The 21,281-nt window shown below is 38.7% G+C and overlaps 2 protein-coding genes across 3 annotated transcripts in view; one reads left to right on the top strand and one right to left on the bottom strand.

Annotated features, from left to right (window-relative positions):
• The window catches only part of LOC145493467 (uncharacterized), a 28,291-nt gene extending 14,115 nt beyond the window's left edge, over positions 1–14,176 (bottom strand). Inside the window, exons 1-11 of the mRNA XM_081472939.1 lie at positions 14,063–14,176; positions 13,777–13,850; positions 13,565–13,618; positions 11,911–12,006; positions 10,269–10,370; positions 9,259–9,308; positions 8,490–8,523; positions 2,504–2,559; positions 2,281–2,356; positions 2,062–2,080; positions 850–950 (exon numbers count right to left, since the gene is read on the bottom strand). Of these exons, the coding sequence (XP_081329065.1) occupies positions 850–950; positions 2,062–2,080; positions 2,281–2,356; positions 2,504–2,559; positions 8,490–8,523; positions 9,259–9,308; positions 10,269–10,370; positions 11,911–12,006; positions 13,565–13,618; positions 13,777–13,833 (645 nt within the window). The 5' untranslated portion in view covers positions 13,834–13,850; positions 14,063–14,176. The remainder of the gene's footprint in view (positions 1–849; positions 951–2,061; positions 2,081–2,280; positions 2,357–2,503; positions 2,560–8,489; positions 8,524–9,258; positions 9,309–10,268; positions 10,371–11,910; positions 12,007–13,564; positions 13,619–13,776; positions 13,851–14,062) is intronic.
• Positions 14,177–14,251: 75 nt separating this feature from the next.
• Positions 14,252–21,281, top strand: part of LOC145493469 (translationally-controlled tumor protein homolog) — a 29,244-nt gene continuing 22,214 nt past the window's right edge. For both annotated transcript variants that reach the window (XM_081472942.1, XM_081472941.1), the window contains exons 1-2: positions 14,252–14,348; positions 20,779–20,852. In XM_081472942.1, coding sequence (XP_081329068.1) covers positions 14,321–14,348; positions 20,779–20,852 — 102 coding nt within the window. In that variant the 5' untranslated portion in view covers positions 14,252–14,320. The remainder of the gene's footprint in view (positions 14,349–20,778; positions 20,853–21,281) is intronic.

Raw genomic sequence — 21,281 nt, 5'->3', positions numbered from 1 at the left:
TATAATGTGTTGGAATGCAGTGCTGCCACTGGTAGATTCGTGTAATTTATTCAAATATTTTTGGCAGTTGCAGCAGTACAGTATATTAGATAATTTTGCTGTTGGCAGTGCATTTTAAGTTTTCACAGTGCAGAGCGCAGGTGGTTTATCCAAGCATCTGGTGCAGTTTGTCATATCTTGGCCGCAAGTTTGTAAGCAGTCCCAGCATCGCATTATTAATGTAAGTCTGTATTAGTATCACAGGTTTTAGTTTGTGTTGTTTTCTCTTTGTTTAAGTTTGTTTTGTTAGTGTTTATTTCAGTTTTAACCACATTGAATCACCACATTGTATCCTTATATGGCATCAACGCATGGTACCGCTTGCATTGCGCTTTGTTCCACTTATTTGACCATACTAGCATCACGATTGTTTCTAAACAAGTGGTTGATCGCCAGAAAATAAAGTGCATGTTAGAAATGTTATCGGTCACTGGAGATGGTTTTGCGTCTTTTTCAATTGGTAGTTTCAGGCATTGTACAAGTCTCTGGAATCTATTTGTTGCGCTGTACTTCACTCTCACAGTGCCTCTCTCTACCCAGCAGTACATAAATGGATGCTGGTGAACTGTTGGAACTTAACCTGACAAAAATGTTGGAGGGTAACACATAATGGACATTTTTTAAGTGATTTAAGTGATCTCATGCCTGGGCAGTAGGAGAACTGAGTTGGAAATCCAGCTCAAAGCACTACGGCAGGTTGGAGAGAAGCACCTGACATACTTCCAATAGAAGCGTACAGTATATATTGGTTGCTTATTAGTAGAATATTAGATTCAATATTTCAAGTAATAACTACTTGATGTTTAATACCTGGTTTGGATCCAAATCTCTTTCTACATGTACAGAAGGGTGCAAATGAAAGCGTGATGCGGTGAAGCTGTCCAGCGTTTTCTGGTCGGGAACTGACTGATCTGGGGGTGTGTAAAAAATGATATTCTTAATAGAAACAACCCAAGGTAATCTTTGGTTATCAATGATGTTTTCTGAACAAAAAAAAATCCCATTCAGCAAACAAATTGGTAAAGGATAGGAAAATGAAAATACGCATCAGTGCCATCAACAAACTATATTTATTTAATTTTATAAATTTCTTAAAATTAAAAATTAATTTAATATATAATTTAATATATAGCCTGGGTACCTCAGGCACTTGAGACCAAGAAAAGTTTTGCTAATAAGCTGAACTTACTGAAACGATCCAGATTCTTCCAAAGGGCGTGCTAAAGGATTTTTATTTTAAAGTAATACTACCCTCTGTAAAATACGGTTTAGCTTTGTGGGGATCGTGTTGTAACTCCGACATACTTGATTCTATAGAAAGACTACATTGTAGGGCGGCAAGAATCATTTTCAACTTGCCCAAGGACATGTCGACAAATGACCTGCTCAAATATGATCAGTGGTCTACCTTTTCCCTGTATTATAAGCTCGACATCCTAAGACTATTTTATAAGGCAAACAACGACAGCCTGCCCAAGCCCCTGATGAAATAGATACTTGAAAACCCCAGCCACGGCTATTCGCTCCGAGGGAAAGTACTTTCTTCTATACCACGATTTAACTCACGATTTATGAAAGACTCGCTTAGATATAAGGGATCTGTCCTTTGGAACATAGTTTTATACCATGAACAACATAAAAGTTTTTCAAGCTTTTTCGACCTTAGAAAGCAGGTTGTAAATAGAGCCTATTTTAAAGATTTTAATTTTAATGCCCTGTCGGCTTCGACAACCCGCCACAGACATAGTGACTTTATATACAATTAGTTTTAGTTAGTTTATTGTAATCATATAGTAGATTAACATAGTAATAGTTCTAGTTAGCAATTAATTAAATAATTAATTTTATTGTAAATCTAGGAATTGTAATCTAAACATTTTAATCGTAATTTTAAATTTTTAGCAAAGTTAAATTTAAATACACGACCCCACAAGCTTTTAGCTTTAATTATTATCGTGTTTAAATAAGTTTATCTATCTATCTATCTGTTAAAAAATTAAGTAATTAATGATTGAACTGTACCTTTCCTCAGATAGAGGTCCTGAAAAATAATTTGAGAATCTATTAATCAAAATTAATTCTAGTACATCATTTACTTTGACCAATTGAAAGCTTTTTTACAACAGGAGAAAAACAAAACAAAACAAAGCATGTATACTAAGTGAATGAAATTTAAATAATCAATACAAATTACACTGTGGGATACATTTTTAATTAACAATTGCCTACAATGCATCTTACCCCAATTGGATCCACAGGTGGAGGTAATGCTGCAATTTTTGCCGCACGTCGTCGTTCAGTTTCTAAAGCTTTTTGCCTAAAAATTGAAAAACAATATAATTATACATTATATATTAATAATTTTTAAAACTACAAGGCTGTCAAAGAGGCAGTCAAAGAATTTTTTGCTATTTTTTTCTAGAAGATCCAGACAGCTTAATTTACTCATGATTCTCTGTTATACCTGGCTTCAGCACGATCCCGCTCTGACTGAGTACTCTTGGCCCTATCATACATCAGCTGAAAAATTCATTCACAATAATTTAGAATTGGTACATTAACACTCCTAAAGCCCATTCACAACAACCATACATGGGTGATAGGATTGTTGAGACACCCCACAGTCCCCCTTGCCCTCTGTGTTTACAGAAAGCAAAATTACTACTTTGGAATGAAAGATCATAGCTGCATACATACATTTAAAATTGAGCAAATGTAGTCAGGGGATGACATAATTGATAAAAGTGCCATGTTTTGTCACTGATTTGTATATTTTAGTAAGACGTTTCGGCTAACTCTTAACCTTCATCAGTATACAAAAACCGACTGACCATCATCTGGAGTAGTGTACAGAATCAATTGGAGTCAGTGCGATTTTGTATACTATGGCCAGACCGAAAGATCACTGAAGATGCACGTTTCCAAGCACAAAAAGGCTGTCTTGATGTTTGATCATGACTCCAAACTTGCGTGCCATGTTCATGAATGTCATCATCACATGGATTTTAAAAACGTTGAAGTTGTCGGACATGAGGCACATTACCATCAGTGACTTTTTCTAGAAGCTTGGATGTCTGTAAAAGACCCGAACACTGGGAATGATCACATAGTTGTAGTGTTTCTGTTGTGACGTGTCAGTCACATGATCACTGGTCTATTATGGGATGCGGTTAACCGAAGCATGTGGTCGGAGAAATGGGAGCAGAAATAAATCTTGTTGTTGTTATTGTATAAGCTCTTTTGGTCTACTTGCGCCCGAACCACCACATTTGGCGACGAGGAAAACCGGATAAAAAGTGGATAACGAGTTTAAACAGTGGAAAACTCGCACAGATGGCCGTATCCTTGAGCGGACTGCCAGGTTTACAAACATTCAACGCTGTGGGCGAGCCAGCTACACTCGCACAACGATGGCTAACTTGGAAAGACGAATTCGAATTGTACGTGACTGCCTCGGGAATCAGCGACCCAACACAGAAGAAGGCGCTTCTACTTCACCTCGCCGGGCCCCAAGTCAGAGACGTTTTTAATAATTCAATTCCTGCCGACAAACGAGGCGAAGCGAAGGATTACAAGAAAGCTATGGACAGCCTATCCGAACATTTCAAACCGAGAAAAAACGCGCCGATGGCAAGACAGGCGTTTCTCGCAGCTCAACCAACCGCTGGAGAAACCATTAACAATTTCATCACACGCCTGCAGAAATTAGCCGAACATTGTGAATACAAAGGTGAAAGGAACAACCAGGTGAGAGATCATGCGATTTCTTTCATTCAAGACAAAAACCTCAAGGCCAAGTTGTATCGCGAAGAAACATTAACATTGAGCAAACTATTGGAAATCGTTAGTCAATACCATGACAAAGAAGCCCTCGTTCTTATCCGTGATGGCCGAGTGAATAGCATATCTCCAGACGCCAAACAAGGGGGAAAATGTTGGCGGTGCGATAAAGCGGGACACTTCGCGAAGGAATGTCTTCGTTCGCGTGACCACAAATGCGGGAAATGTGGCAACGTGGGTCATTTTGAAGTGTGCTGTCACTCCAAACAGAGTAAAGGGCGAGATTCTAGTCGCAGTTCGAGTCGTGGTCGTGGAAACGAATACCGTGGAAACTCTGGAAGAAAGCAAAGCCGTGGACGAAGAGGAGGAAGTTCACAGGGCCAACGTGATGTACGCCAAGTAACCGAAGACGTGACTACTGGAAACTCCGCAAGGAAGGATGATTTCTACGTGTTCTACACTAGGGAGACAGATGACGGGAACACTCTGAAGCTGGAGATTGCAGATAAGACTATCAACGTTATTATAGACTCTGGTGCTAGTTGTAATTTAATGTCCGAAGAAGTATTTAACCTTGTAACGGGGGGTAATGTTAAATTGTTGGAGTGCAACAAAAGAGTTTTTGCTTATGCATCTGAAGAGCCACTCCAAATCAAAGGAAAATGTAATCTTGATGTACGTGTGCCACAAACCCAAAAGTCCCTGAATGTTGAGTTTTATGTTATGCTTGGCAAAGCTGCGACGCTATTAGGCTGCGATGCATCTGAGTTGCTTGGTGTTTTAAGGGTTGGTATCCCTGTTAACAGCTGTGATGTTGAATCTGATGGTGCTAGTAACAATCCAAAACAAGCAGATAGAAAGGCCTCCCTAAGGGCAAAGTTTCCCAAAGTTTTCCAGGGCCTGGGGAAGCTCAAAGGGTACCAGCTCAAGTTACACATTGATGAAAAAGTACAACCAGTTGCTCAACCCCCACGCAGAATTCCTTTTAGTAGACGAGAAAAAGTCACGGAGAAATTGGAAGAGTTACTGAAGCTTGATGTTATCGAAAAAGTAGAGGGACCTACCAGCTGGGTCAACCCCTTAGTAGTGGTCGAGAAGCCTAACGGTGACATTAGAATCTGTCTAGACATGAGACAAGCGAACCAAGCCATTGTGCGGGAGAAACACCCAGTCCCCACCGTAGAGGAAACACTCCAAGAAGTCTTGAATGCCAAAGTTTTCTCTAAATTAGATTTAAATATGGCTTTTCACCAAATTGAGTTACACCCAGACTCAAGGGACATTACAACCTTTGCTGCGCCTAATGGCCTTTACAGATACAAGCGCCTGCTTTTTGGTGTAAACATGGCCACGGAAAAATTCCAGCAAATTGTTTGGCAGATCATCCAAGACTGCCCAGGGGCATACAACCTGCACGATGACCTACAAGTTGTTGGCACAAATGATGAAGAGCATGACGAAAACTTAGAGAGGGTCATGCGCAAGCTTGAAGAAAGTGGGCTTACGCTTAACTATGATAAATGTGAAATTGGTGTTGGCAGCATGATCTACATGGGTGATGTACTCTCCGGGGAAGGGCTGAAAGTGTCTAGTCAACGTGTGAAAGCTATTGTTGAGGCACCAGCACCCCAAAACCCATCAGAAGTAAGAAGTTTTCTTGGCTCCGTGCAGTTCTGTTCAAAGTTCATCCCCAACTTTGCATCAATATCAAGTCCATTGTGGGACCTCACCGCAAAAGACAACAAGTGGAAGTGGGGAGTAAAGGAAGCAAAGTCATTCCAAGAGATAAAAGACCGGCTGACTCGTGCACCAGTGATGGCATATTTCAGACAGGGCGCAGAAACTCGTCTGACAACCGATGCATCACCAGTGGGAGTTGGGGCGATTCTGGAACAGAAGCAAAAAGATGGAAGCTACAGGCCAATATATTATGCCAGCAGAAAGCTGAGTAAGATTGAAATGAGGTACTCCCAATTTGAAAGAGAAGCTCTGGCTGTAAGGTGGGCTTGTGAAAAGTTCTACTTGTACCTCTATGGCATTAGCTTTGAAATCTGCACTGATCACAAGCCTCTTCTCATCGTACTCGGAGCAAAGTCAAAGCCCCCATCAGCACGAATAGAAAGATGGCTTCTCTACTTACAGCAGTTCCAATACAAGTTGACACATATACAGGGCAAGGACAATGCTGCAGACGTCCTGAGCCGCCTACCGGTGGGTACTACCCATGATCACGAAACTCAAGCTGCAGAAGAGTTTGCGTACAGCGTAGTAAGTGAGGCTGTACCAGCTGCGTTGGTGCCAAAGGAAGTTGAAATCGCTTCTGAAAAAGACCCAACGCTAAAGATGTTACGGCAGGCTGTAATGACAGATGATTGGAGCCAGTTACAAGGCACAATTTACAAAGCAGTTAAAGATGAACTGTGGGTGATAGGACAGGTGGTGATGAGAGGAAGCCGCATCCTCATTCCACAGAGCCTTCAAAAGCGCACCATAATGTTGGCTCACGAAGGACACCAAGGTATGGTCCGAACTAAAGCCAGGTTGCGAGAGAAAGTATGGTGGCCACGAATGGACAAGCAAGTAGAGCAAGCAATACGAACATGTCACCCCTGCCAGCTTGTCGGACCCCGATCCAAACCAGAGCCGGTGAGATCAACCAGACTACCAGACTCCCCGTGGCAAGAAATCTCAGTGGACCTTCTCGAGATTACAAGTGGAGATCACCTCCTGGTAGTTGTAGACTACTATTCTCGCTGGATCGAAGCTGTCCTTCTCAAGAAAACAGATGCACAAAATGTAATCAAGTCCATGGAGGCTATTTTTAGAACACATGGTCTACCAGAGACTGTCCGTAGTGATAACGGACCTCCATTTGCATCCAAGGAATTCGAGGGATTCCTAGAGTATCTAGCAATTGAACACAAAAAGGGCGTGCCCTATTGGCCCCAAAGCAATGGAGAGGTGGAGCGTTGCAATGAGACCTTACTGAAAATCGTGAGAATCGCGCGCCTAGAGGGTAAAGATTGGCGAAAAGCACTTGCAGACTTTCTATTCCAGTACAGAGTTACCCCTCATACTGTTACTGGGATATCACCAGCAGAACTACTGATGGGGAGGAAGCTACGTGACAAATTTCCAAAAGTCCAAATCCCCAAGGATCGAGCCACTGAAGCACAGTGGCAGCTGCTCTTAAAAGAGAGGGATGCTCATGCTAAACTTAGACAGAAGGAGTATGCAGACAGAACACGCGCTGCCAAATTCAGCGACATTGAAGAGGGTGATCAAGTCCTACTGAAACAGGCTCGAGAGAACAAACTCTCACCCAATTATGAACCTGAGCCATAAAAGGTCGTTCACAAAGATGGAAATGCCGTCATACTGGAAGATACCAATGGGAACAATAAAATGCGAAACATAGCCCACATGAAGAAATTTGTTGCACCTGAAACCACTGAAAAGGAAGACCAGGTACAGCCAGCACAACTACGCCAAGAGCCAGACCAGGTGGAACAAACGCATCCAATGACAATTGCAAGCCAGCCAGCAGAGGTGCAAGAGACTCCACCCAACCCTTTGCCGGGCGATTCAGTTGTTTTGCGACCTGCGCGCTCTAGACAACCACCCGCCTATTTAAAAGACTACGTATGCACTTAGTTTTAGAATGTGCAAGAGACATAAAGAGAGAGACTGTTTGTTTTAAGGACTATTAATTAGATTTGTAATACTGTTCATTTAGTTTTTCTCTAGTGCTGACATTTGTAATAACTTAGGGGGAGATGTAGTGTTTCTGTTGTGACGGGTCAGTCACATGATCACTGGTCTATTATGGGATGCGGTTAACCGAAGCATGTGGTCGGAGAAATGGGAGCAGAAATAAATCTTGTTGTTGTTATTGTATAAGCTCTTTTGGTCTACTTGCGCCCGAACCACCACAATAGTCATCCCTGAAGTCTACAAGTGCTTGGCACACACTTAAAATTCTCTCCAGTCACACGCATACAGCACGCACAATGTTTCAATTTTAAAAAGTTTTTAAATCGTGCGTAACATCAAGCGGTTTTTTCCACTGATGAAGGCTTAAGAGTTAGCCGAAACGTCTTGCTAAAATATACAAGTCAGTGACAAAACACAGCGCTTTTCTCAATTACATACATACATAGCGGAACATGATCCTGGCTGTGCTTGCAACGGAGAATCAGCGATAAAACAGCATGTGTAAAGAACTGATCATGACATCCACCCAAGAGATGCGACGATCCTCAAACAACGAATTACAAGCTATACCAAGAGACTCATTTTAGAGTCATGGCACTCAACAAAATGAATAAAAGAAAAGTCTTTCCACGCACTCACAGTCCTTTGTTTCCAGTTTAAAGTCTGCACATGTGTTCAAGCATGTAAAACACAAGCTAATAAAATTATAACGAACATAGTTACATTTTTCACCCTGATGAAAGTGGACGGATGAGACTGAAAATTCAGTAAACAAATAAAACTACAGATCAGATAATCAATGAAAAATCAATACATCAGCAATGCAAAAGATATTAAAGGAGTTATATCAGTGACAGTCGGGATCAGTGATGTTGAAATCAATGCTCAACATAACAAAAACAGTACTATGACTTATTACACTCTGATACAGTAAAAAAAATTAATACGTCATTTACCTGATCTACTGCTTTCTTGTACCTTTCTAATGCCCTACGCAACACAATGAAATTTAATTAAAACTCTCTGTGCAGACTGCAGCTTTCATGCACTTAACATGCAAGTATAAAACAATATATTCACACATAGTCAAAACAGATAAATTATTTACAGTCGTACCTCTCCATACAGACACCTCTCTAATACGGTCAGTTTCCTATGTACCAACAAAATTCTCATACATTTCCTCAAAAAAACCTCTATGATATGGACCCTCTCTAAAACGGACAACAGACACTAAATCACAGCCCTCAGGGCAGCAAATTTGTACAAATTTAACCTCTTTATTACAGACACTCCGGGGACCAGGTGTCGATAATTTAGGTGCAGTACTTCATTTTGTTCCAAAATTTGTATGTTCACCATGTAACTGAGAAGTACAATAACAAGACACTCACTTTTGGGCCAGACTTTAGTTACTAAACTTAACACTCTAAACTTTCAGTGGAGGCTTAAAAGTGATGTCATCATAGTGACCTCTTCAATACAGACACCTCTCAAATACGGACACTTCGCTCTGTCCCTTTGGTGTCTGTATTAGAGAGGTTTGACTGTACTAAAAAAATGTAATAAAATTTAATCATAAATCTAATGATAATAATTTAACAATATTTTAATATTGTTAAAATTAATAAAAATTAACTGTAATTATCATAATTACATTTGACAGCTAGATAACATTCCAACTGGTGTAGATTAAATGAATATATTACTAGTTTAAAATATTACCTCTGTTTTTCCTCCTCAGTTAGTTCTGGTTTGGTGTATTCAGTTTGGTCCTAAGAAGAATATATCCAGTGACAGCCACTATGCATTACAGAATCACAAGTTTTGATAATAAAAGTATTTCCTTCTTAAGTTATTCATAGATTTAAAAGAATAAAATAATATCCAGCTTGTTACAACTTGTATTCAAGGTACTAACATGACTTGCAAAAAAAAAAAAATTGGACAATTTTAATTTCAGACAAATAAAGTATCCGAAAAAAAGCATCCAAAATTTTTAAGAGTCCAAAATTTTAAGCACCCAAACTATTTATGTACAGGACAGTGTAAAACTTTAAATTAGCTCCAAAGCTCTCAGTTTCCTTTATGCAGGGCTTTATGGAGCAAACTCTAGTTGAGACATTGCTTGGCATATGTAAAGCCTTGATAGAATTTGTGTTATTTTCTTGCTGGTGTATTCATAAAACCTTGAGGGTGCAATAAAACTACAATCTCTTGACAATGTTTCAATCTAACTCATGTTTTGTAGGCATAAATTTACTTTAGCTATGTTTGAGCAAACTGTCCGAAATTTTTGTCTGAAATCTGTTCAAAATCAGATAAATGTGCCCAAAAATGAAACAGCTGAAATAAAACATGCGAAATTTTAACGCCCGAGATTTTTTACAAGTAAATTTATGTATTTTAGTCTTTTCAATGAGCATTCCAAGCATAAGCACACAAACAGGAAACCATTCATTTTTCTTATGCATGTGATTTTGCTTGTGCTTTGTACACGTAAACTGGAAAAACGTTTAAAAGCACAAGTGGTCTCGTGACTCATCTAAAAACCTGTTTTCACATAATAGGCAAGGATCACCTCCTTAAAGCACAATGTTTATCAAAATTTAAAGACATTGGATATGTCACCTTGTGCTGCCTTACACTTTTGTGTTGTACCCTGTAGAGCAACCTGAAAAATCTCTTGCTACCAAACTAATGGGCCTCCTACATTTCTTTAGGGATCACAGTACCTCAGAAGCTGTTTTGTGTCCTAATCCAAACTCTGCCAAGTTTTCTTGATATTTTTTCTCCAAATTTGATTGCTGCCTATTGTGTTCACTATCCCATTGGTCCTGAAGTAGGTTATGAAAAAAGCACACACTTATCGAAATATGTCACATAACAACAGACTCAAGAAAGATAAAGAAGATGTAAAATAATAAGGGGATGATCTGACTATTTTGTGGAACAATCTGACAATACATTTGAACAATCTGACTTGGAAAGACCTGACCATGGAATGATCAGACTGTTTCTCTTCAAATTTCTCTCAAAATCTCCCATATGGTGGTAACGTCCTCATCCAAATAGGCATTAATTTAATTTTTCTACTCAACCCCATTTAGCTCATCAGCTGGTCAAATGTCCAGAGCATGCCTGGCAAATGGTGTCAGGGTCTCTATATTTTATCACTCTAATCAAGCAAAACCCTTTAATAGCATTCCAACAAGTACAATGTAGCTTGTCTTTTTGAGATCTGGAAGGAGTGCGTCTAAATTCTAGATCACATGACTTAAAGATAACCCACACTTAACAAGCTATTGTTACAGTATGGACTGTTTGCGATTACAACCCCTGCATTTATTACATGGCTAGCTGCAGGAGAAGGCATCCTGCACAGTGATTGGCTATATGAGCTGGCAAGATGGCGCTATATCTTGCCTGCTTGGGATTACATACTGCATCCTGCAAGAAAAATTTTGGATTTTCAGTGTTCCTTTAGTTTATCTCATTTAAGAAATCCTTTATCAGAGGTTGAAATGTTCCCAGACTGTTTACATAAGTCTAGTAACAGGCAGAATATTTTTTCACCTGTCTCCACCAACATCCAACTTGAACAATATTATTTTTTAATGTTCAAGAATGCCAAGTGGCTAGTTTCATAAGCATTGCTTGCTTCATGTGAGCAGACATTCCCTATGCACATCAACTCACAGCCTGAGATGAATTTGTTTCTGCTTGTTTTATCAAACTCTTTGCAGTAAGAACATGGAACACATTTCTCATTGAACTTGAAGACTCGTACATCATTACGTTTCATCAGCGGTGTTTCAAAATTCTCTTCTACATGTACTTCTTCAACTTCCACTTCTTTAGCACATTGTTTATGCGAAATGAAATACTGAAGTCATTAATGCTTGATTGGCGAAGAAACGCGGAAGAATAAAGCAAGTCACATTTGCTGTCTTTGTCATGCGCACTGCAAATATTACATCATCTTGCTTTTATTGAGTAGAGTCTGGTAACTAACATACAAGAACTGCACAAGTGAGCACAACTGCAGGTGGACAACAGATGAAAATATTATTCAAATCGATAAATTCTGAATTACTAAGGATTTTCTTGCCTGTCGCCTGTGACAGGCACCAGTATTTTTACCTGTTACTTCCTAAAATTACCTGAAATCGACAGGTAGACAGGCAACATTTCAACCCCTGTTTATTGACCTAGCTTGTTCAGTCGAGATGGCTAAGCATAAGCCTCGTTCATTTTTTTTTCTTTTTTATGGACCCCAACACTGTCTCTGATCTATAAATTTATATGTAAAAAAGAACTTGGCCAATATCCAGCCATCTTGACCTGAAGCTTGGTCAATAACCCATATATATATACCTTGAGATGACAGGTCAGCTCTTTCAGTTCAACATTTTTCCTTTTCCTTGCATCTTCTAGCACTTTGCGTGAAAATGCTTTCTCCTGTTCTCTGATCTAGAAATACAAAAAGAAATTTAGAAACACTTGACCTATTGTCGTGGAGGGCCTAGCGACCACTCCACAAGACTATAGGCTTAGTGACCACTCCTGTGGAGCATGTGCACAAAGCAAGAATCTTTTCCTCCATGTCAAATCAGTCATCGTGTAAGTGAATAAAGAAAATCGTGTTCGCGACACCTATAGGCAAGTAACAATATTCCTGGAGCAAGGACTACCATATGAACAGGTCGGGGACGCTTGTCATCTCGCTTAGGGGTATAAATCAAGGATTCTGGTCTCACTCATAACAAAACACCACTATTTTTAGCTACCAAAGTATCTTTTAGGGTGCACATGAAGAATAATAATTAAAAAACACACTCATTTCCACTTTTAGGCTGTTTTAGGCTGTTTTAGGCTGTTTTAGGCTGTTTTAGGCTGTTTTAGGCTGTTTAAGTCTGATCTACTAGCAAGGCTCCCTTTTTAAATATAGTAGCTGGTAATCGAGGGTGTCTGGAAAACCCGAATAGCAAATAGCAAATAGTCACGAATAGCGAATAATCCTGAATAGTGCGAATAGTTTCAAATAGTGTGAACAGTGGCGAACATTCACGAAAAGTGGTGAATAGTGATGAATAGTCGTCAATAGTCACTGCTTTAGATCTAATATCCTGCGTTAATTAATTATCCAAATAAGCAACAGAATTTCAGTGAATTTATTACCTTTTCTTCTCCGGACTCAGGCTTAGGCTGTCCATCGCCAATATTACGAAAACAGAAAACACAAAGATAACCTAATAAAGACACATTTACGCTTTTGCTGTGGTTGAAACAGAAGAAATTACATTTAGAAACACCTTTTGTCCTGATAAGCATCTGTGCTTTTTAGCAGGAAAATCCCATCCTACGTTGCTGCGAGGTTGTCTGCCCTATTTGCTATGATTTGCCACAATTCGAGACTATTCGCACTATTCGTACTATTCGCTATTCAGGACTATTCACTGTTCACTATTCATAACTTTTTCCAGACACCTGGTAATCGATCCTATTCCATTTTAAGTGGTACCTTTTAGGAGTCAAATAAAGTTCTAGCCACACCCAGATCGATCTCCTTTTGAGGTTTAATTTAAATTTTTTGATGAACATCCCAGACATTTTCATATAGAAGTCCCCCCTGGACAATATTAGGCTGATTTAGCAAGAGAACGGGAACGTCACTTGACGACGGTGCGCGCAGTACAAATACCCAAATATGGTCAAATCAGAACAGAATCCAGGTTATTCCGCGCGCCCTGCAGTCGTCATCTGACCATATTTGAGTATTTGTACTGCGCGCGCCATCGTCAAGTGACGTTCCTGTTCTCTTGCTAAATCAGCCTATTATGTCTGTAGGAATACATCCATTGAGAACTTTGAAACATTGGTCAAATGAAATGACTAAATTTACTAATGATTATCAACATCAAATGTTATCAAATTAAGTCCTTCTCTGCGATCGTTTCAAGCACAAATTGCTAGAAAGCTGACCACAGTTGTGACGCATTTAATTTCTGTCTGTCAATCTTACTTGTACCTGTTTGAGACGAAGTTTCTTCCTTCTTTCCTTCTCACTTTGGAGTATGATGGCCTAAAAAGTGATAGGGCAGTGTGTTTACACCACAGAATGCCAGTAAACTAAGAAAAGGAACTTAGACCTGACAAACTATGAGCTTGAATAAGTTTTGCACCTTGCATAAACCCCAATGACATGTATATGATTGATATGATTAGAGCCATTATACAAACCTCTTCATTGGGACTTGGTTTCAAAAGCTCTCTGCCTTTATTCCCTTGCTTCTTCATGTCGTTCTAAGAGAAAACTGCGCCCAAGAGATATAAACAATGATTTGATCATGTATTCGATAAAATACGCTGACCTGTAGCTCATCAATATTGGCAAAACTACATGTCCCAATCTTTCCCAAAACAAAAACAACTGCGACAGGTACGAGCGAAACAAACTCTTCTAGCACACAAAGGGAGCTACAAAACAGTCAGTCGTGTGGGTGTTTAACAACTTTGAAACACATGCCTGACAGTGGTCAATTTTGACCAGTTTTGAAACGCATTGTGCTGTAAATTTCGTTAATCGCGGACAACTCGGCTTCCCGCGCCATTTTGATTTCTTCGCTGGTACCGAGTCTCTGTAGCTGTTTTTATTGGCCGTGATTACTGGGACGGGTCACATATATTGCGCAACATCACCAGAATCTTCCTTTTCAATTCGTGACTTTCACTGAGTCTAGGGAATCTTCAGATATCGCGGAAGTAATCTTCATCCATCGATATCATGATTATCTACAAGGACATCATAAGCGGTAAGATTCTTACCTTAGCTCTTTGTGATCGTTTCTAGAAAGTTATTTTGTTGGGATTTTGTCTGTAAAGACGGTATTTGTGCCTAGGATATTTTTTGTCAAATATGTAGTTACATTCAAACCAATGATATTATGTATTGATCCTCTCGATTCGTCAATAATATCAAAGATCTTGGTTGGTTGTGGGTGTTCAAAGTCATACTTTCACCTTCTTCTGAAATATATGCTAGCAATGAGTTGTAAATAGTCGTACAAGTTTAAGGAAATCTGACGATCGCACGATCTTCCATACATTAAACCTCTTTATCCTTCAGAGCTACAACATTTTGTTCAGAAAGTGTAAAATCCCCAATGTAATGTCTCTCATACATTGGTAAAGGACTTTGGCGGGATTCCATGCTACCAAAAATTACAAACATTGACTTTAAGTGGCTGATTGTCAATGTTCAATAACCTGTTTTCCTCAGAAATTACCAGTGAAAACTCGGAAATTTAGTGGGCAAAGGAAGTGAATCAAAGGAATTTATATCGCAATCTAAGGGTGCCTTCCTTTGGGATGATTTGGATCATGATCAATGATCAAAGATCGCTCGCATCATGGTGCATCAAATGAACCTATAGATCCACTCTGATCAAGGATTCATCAGTTCCTTTTATATAGAGTTTACCATGATCCAACTGACCTTAGATCACTGATCTTGGCCCAGATCATCTTAATGCAAGGCATCCTAAGCTGTGATACACAGCACACTTGTTCAATTTGGTCAAAAAACTGTGAACACTTTGATTTTGATTTTGACATGTCAACTGTCAACATCAAGAACATTTGTAAGTCATTCAGCAAGAAAGTAGCAGTCTTGAAATGGATAAAGCTTTTACCGAAACCAATCTTGGAAACTATTTACTATAAAACAATCATCCCCAGTGTTTTGTATGGTGTTGTAGTCTGGGGGTGTTGTTCTTCAGCCTTGATAGATGATATCGATCAAATTAATTTAACAGCAACGAGAATTATTTACAATCTACCCCATAACATCCACAGTGCTAGTGTTGACATCATGAATGCTCCACACTGGAACTCTATTGTTTCATTTTACATTAAAGTGCACCTAATACCAAAAAATTTTTTCGCTAAAACGAATCTACTTGTTATTTGAAGCATTTGGGCGAAAAAATTTTTGAATTTGGTTGAATCCTCGATTTTCTACGTCCTTTCAAAGTTGCGCTTGAAGTGTTGCACAACCACATTTAAGGAAGTCTGGGGCGGTGGTTGCTGATGACATCTACCCAGGAACCAAACACTATGGCGCCTCAGTCAGCTCTCTGTATTTGCTCAAGAAAATGTAAAACAAAACTGATTGTTCCAATATATTTTGGGACTAAAACAGCCAAGTTTTGTTTCAGAATCATTTCTTTTTTGTCTCTGGAGTCAGACTTAAGTTTTGATTTGGAAGAATCCGAAATAAACTTCAATTGAGCATGTTCGACAACTGTGAACTCACTGCTTAGAGCTTTGAGAGCAATTTGCAATATTTCAAGCGACAATGGGGAAGACTTCTTTGCAGACAAGCTCCTTGTATATTAGAAATGGAAAGCTAGATATGAAGTGGAGGAGCAGGCAAACAAAAAGCAGTAAAGAAAACTCAAGGACTGCTTTGGATGGTAATTTCGTCACCTAAACACAAGATTCCCACATGTGTTTATAGCCCGTTTACATTTGTCCTTAGCGAGAATGTATTTTGTCAAGGTATGGTTGGTCTATTAAATCCATTTTGTGTTTTACTTTCTGGAGTGCTTCATATTTATAAGAGCTACGTAAGTATTGCAGTTTTCGAGACTTGATGACCTCCAAAACACTGGCTTCGATCGATTGAAAATCATAGAATTGTTTGGACCTGTATTTTTGAAGCTGCAGGAGGCAAAGGCGGAAGGAAAAATTTCGTACAATTTACCGATTTCACAATGTCACACGTTTTAAGTCATATCTCCAAATAACAAATGTAAATTTTTCTCAAAGTTTGCAGTGAAATTCATCAGATAAGTTTGCAGTGAAATTCGCTTAGGGATGTGTTCCCTAAGCGGTCCGCAGATAATGTTACATGGTCATATTTTCGACACTATTGCACAGAATGTTTGTCACACTGCTGATTTCCAAACCTTCGAAAAACTCTGAGTCTAACAGTTTTGTTATCATGTAATTCTTAAGGATTAATCTTCGACTTTTATCTAAATCGAAAGACTCAGAAATAAGTGTTGGTTGGCGGCGTACAGTTGTGACCTACATTTACATATCAGTACATCGGTCGTAACGCTTCTTGATTGATCGCACAACTTTGCCGACTATGTTATAAATACTGCAGGACTGGAAGATATAGGTTGTCGGTGGTACTTCTACAAATTGCTGGTTGGCTCTAAGCAGAAAATTTTGAAAAGAGCGTTTGAAAGTCTGCGGAACAAATTCCAGTGAGAGTTCTTCAATGGTTCTCACGGACTCAGTTCGCTTGTTTCGGTTCAACAAAATCCACCTTTTATGTCTTTATTGTAGCATTGACCACTCATCGCCAGTTAATTGTACAGTATATCTTTCTTTATATCTGGGATACTGCTGCAACAGCTGATAGCACTTCTGGAAAGTGTTTCTGAGCACTTTTCGAATGTGTACTGCACCATCCTGAAGGAAATGAGACGCGAGATATTCAACCTTCCTGGGTAGACATCACAACAGCCACTGGGTCCATTCTCCCCAAACTCGGTCACAAAACAAAATGGCGTTGTTTTAGAGCTATTTTTGAGATTTCGTCGGGGCAGAGAAAATCAAGAATTTAACCGAATCCAAAAATATTTTTGCAGAAGTATTTCAAATAACAAGTAGATTCGTTTTGGAAAAAAAAAAATTGGGGAGTTTGGTGCACTTTAAGAGACTTTTAGTTATCACGTGCAATATTTATCATGGAAGTAGTAGCGAACCCCTAAATGACTTAATAATGAAACCTGAGACTACTTATAATTTTAGAAAGTCCTTAAATGTTGAGGTTCATAGACCAAGAACAGAAGTGGGAAGATCTTCCTTTAAACATACATGTAGAGCTGCACTATCCTGGAACCTCCTTCCTGGTGACATCAAGAACTGTTCAAACCTGACCTCTTTCAAGAGAAAACTTAGGGAAAATAAGAGTATTCTAAAATCTATCAGTTTTAAAGCTTCCTGCAGCATTTCCAACAAATCTTTCGACTTTAAATATTTTGAATATTTTGAATATTTTAAATGTTGACTTTTGAATATTTATCTATTTCAGCTATCATTATTTTTCCATCCATTATCATTTAATATTTAAGTGTATATTAATTAATCATTTTAGATAGTGCAGGTCCACATCAGGACTTAATGTCTTGCCAGTTCCCCAACCTGCTTTACCAAATAAATTATGCATGTATTTATGTATGTATATATGTAACTGTGTAGCCAACAATCAGATGCGAGACAAAACTGCAAAAACAGCAAGCAAATTAATCGTATATCTCAATCAGTCATGAAACTACACTTCAATCGTTTTTCCTTCCACCGGCTGTCACCCTGTAGTTTTATCATACTTATTTAACCTGTTGTGTTTGTACAAGCAACTAGAAATTCAAGCGACGTTAAATGACGTGTGGTTCAAACCTACACATGCAGACTTGTAGCCTAAGGCTACAAAACAGAGCGTGGCAGCTCCTCTGTATTCAACTTCATCCGTTGCTACATTTGGCAATAAAAATTATAAAGAACCCTGATGTAACTCCAAACCTAAAGGGTCAATTTCCATGGAAAGTGAAAAGTATCTGAAAAAAGCGAGGGTGAGGAGCAAAATAGATAAAGTAGAATATTCTCATTTTGTAAACAATGTACAACTACATGTAATAAAGCATGATACTGACCATATGTTAAATTTTCCTAAATTGAAATTTATAGATTATGGGGTTTCGGTAAATAAACCAATATATTTGGTAAAAAAGGAGCTTCCAATTAGAGTACAAGGGGAGAGAAAAATATTCAGAAGGGAGATATTGAAGTTTGGAAAGCGGTTGCAACAAACACAATCAAATTAATGCACGTTTTCTAATGACTTCTCAAAATTTGAAGGCAAGGCCAGCTTCTTAAGCGTAATATCCTTTGACTATGCAGTTGGTTATGTAGACTTGCCACAAGTTGACCTTTGCTTAATCCTGAACTTATTCACCTCCCTTGAACAAAGTTGGAGGGCCATTTTTCGAGCAAAGAAGTCACGGGCGCGAGTGACGTAAGTTGCGAAAGGTCAACTTGTTTCACTTCCAGGGATGTGAATCGGAGCATAAATTTTTGGCGCGAAAAACATGATTGACATTTCTTATTTTTCATGTGCTCCGCGCATGATTGTCACAAAAGCAGACATGATTCCAACCAAAACTTTTCGATCACAAGTGGAAAGCACTGACCCTTAACTCAAAGGAAATTGCTTTTTTACAGTGTGCATGGATGTAGTCAGTATTATTGACAAACGTCCAAAGCTGTTCCTTTGATTAATGTCTCTGGAAAAGACCGTGTTTAAACCAATTGCGAATTTAATGATTTGTTGTAGTCCAGATCGACCAGAGAGTTTAATTCCTGACAAATGCAATAAGCTTATGTACATCTTGTGCCGACAAGAATTAGGATTAACTATAAAGAAGACACAGTTAGTAGGGGAGAGCTTTAATGTGGTAAGACCCTTTTGATTAAACAAAGTGGAGAAGTTGCAATGAAGGGCAAAGCTGCTAGCACTTCCAATCCAGTAAAACGGCCAATGCAAATTAGCTGTGATGCCTTTTCATTTTCAGAGAAGAAACTTGATCATTCATAAATCAACTAAAAGTGCAACAATTACACAAACTGAACGATGGGCTCTGTTCTTCTTCGAAAGGTCCAAGCCTTATCCAAACAATCCGGAGCATGTAAGGAGCTCAAAAGCACAGACTCCTAATTCTGTGATTGAGTAAACAAACACATATTGGTCAGATAAATAGCCTTCCACAGCTTTTGTCTGTCCTCCTTTCAAAGACTTGAAATTAAGTTTGGATAGACCATTCTCAATGGCATCCAAAAATTTGTATCCGTGAGTATCCGAACTAAATGAAAAACAACTTAATAGTACATTGAACTCAGTAGACATTTGCTCTGCAAGTATTGTCGTTGATCGCGCACGATGTTGTGCAAGTGAGAAAAGTCCTTTCCAGTGACGAAACCAACAGGCCAGAGAAAAATTATTTGAAAGGATGTTTAGAAAGGCTATCAGTTATATTAATTTTGTCCATCTTCAACACAGTGAATTCAGCCATGTATGTGTTTAAAAAAGATGTCTCAAATTTGCAGCAGCAGACCTTCTTGCGTGCCCGCTCTTCCAACCAAAAGAGCAACACTAAAAATGGCTGTACATGTGAAAATATTTAGTATGCAAATTTCAGGCTCTCAACTTTCCGTGCCATTTTGATGTGGCAGTTTCTAGGTGGGGTTTATGAAGAGTTCCTGTCACAAAAAATCATGTCCAAGGTTGCAAAGTGTGGTTACAAGGTTTTCATGTTACAAGGTTTTGTAACTTGAAAACTACAGGGTAACGATGATTTTTGGAAGGAGAAGTGGTAGAAGCATATTTGCGTGACTGATGAAGACACCATTAATTTGTTTGCTTTCTTTGCGATTTTATCTTGCATCTGATTGGTGGCTGCACAATTGACATGTCAAAATCAAATCAAAGTGTTCATGGCTTTTTGACTTTCATAGTAGGACTCTACTATTAGAAACAATGATTAAAAGCTTTACACCTTGAAAGGAAGCTATAAGGTATCAAATAACAGCAGTAGAAGATATTGAATAGGATGAATTTGCATAAATAAAGGTTGCTTTTCTGATGAAGATATGAAAATTATAAATTGACTGCTTGCATGTAAATAGAATGAAAATAATGAAGCGTGACTGTTGGATTGAATGTCCTGCAGAAAAAAGGCTTCACTAACAGAAAAAGTCAGCATCAAAAGAAACATAAAAACATGTGCTGTTACCCAGATATAGCACATCTACATTGTGATGTTTCAATAGCTTGTTGTAGCTTGCTCATAGCATAATTTAGAGGCTCATCCATCATTTCTAGGTTATCTCATCGACAACATAGTCCATGTAGCAATCCATTAACACTACTACAAATCACATTTCCAGACTGCAGGGGTTTTTGGTTTTCGTATCCAGTGGTGTAGTACGATTTCTTCACTTCTCAAAAAAACAAGCTTGGAACTTTAGTGTGTGGGTCTTTGAGGTCCCTGCTGACCTACAGGCCCCTGTATCTTCACAGGGGTGTGTCTCTTTTCTGGAAATAAAGCCCAAATCTAGAGGAGCCCTACTGTATTACATAGTGAGTTTTCCCTTGTCTTTTGGAATTTGCAGGTGATGAAATGTTCACTGATAGTTACAAAATGAAAGTAACAGATGATGGTATATTCTATGAAGTGGAAGGAAATGTAAGTAAAACAGAAAAGAACAACAAACCAAACGTAGAGATTTATATCAATCACAACTGACAGGGTATCGTAACATTTCTAAACACTGAGAAGAGAGTTGAAAATATGACATACAGCAGAGTACTTTTGACAAACTTTAGGGTGTTTGGAGGTGTGAGGAAACACTGTGTGGAGTGTTTGATATATCTTGTGGATCAAATTTACAGTCTAACTTAGAAAACCATGAACACCTAAAATATGTGCGGAATGTCTATTGGGTTAAAACCAGTCACAAGTGAGATCTTCAACCACACAAACCACAGAAAATGGATGAGTTCCCATCGATTATGGAACAACTTCCCTGATTTGTTTGAAAAGGTCTCACAATAAATTCTCTATTTCGGTTATACAAGAAATTAATGCTGTTATAGGCTATTTTAACAATAGTGA

The sequence above is a fragment of the Orbicella franksi genome, chromosome 7, assembly GCF_964199315.1.
Source record: "Orbicella franksi chromosome 7, jaOrbFran1.1, whole genome shotgun sequence".
NCBI classification, from domain to species: Eukaryota; Metazoa; Cnidaria; class Anthozoa; order Scleractinia; family Merulinidae; genus Orbicella; species Orbicella franksi.
Note: the sequence above shows the minus strand (reverse complement) of the source record. Positions and strands in the feature narration are given on the sequence as shown.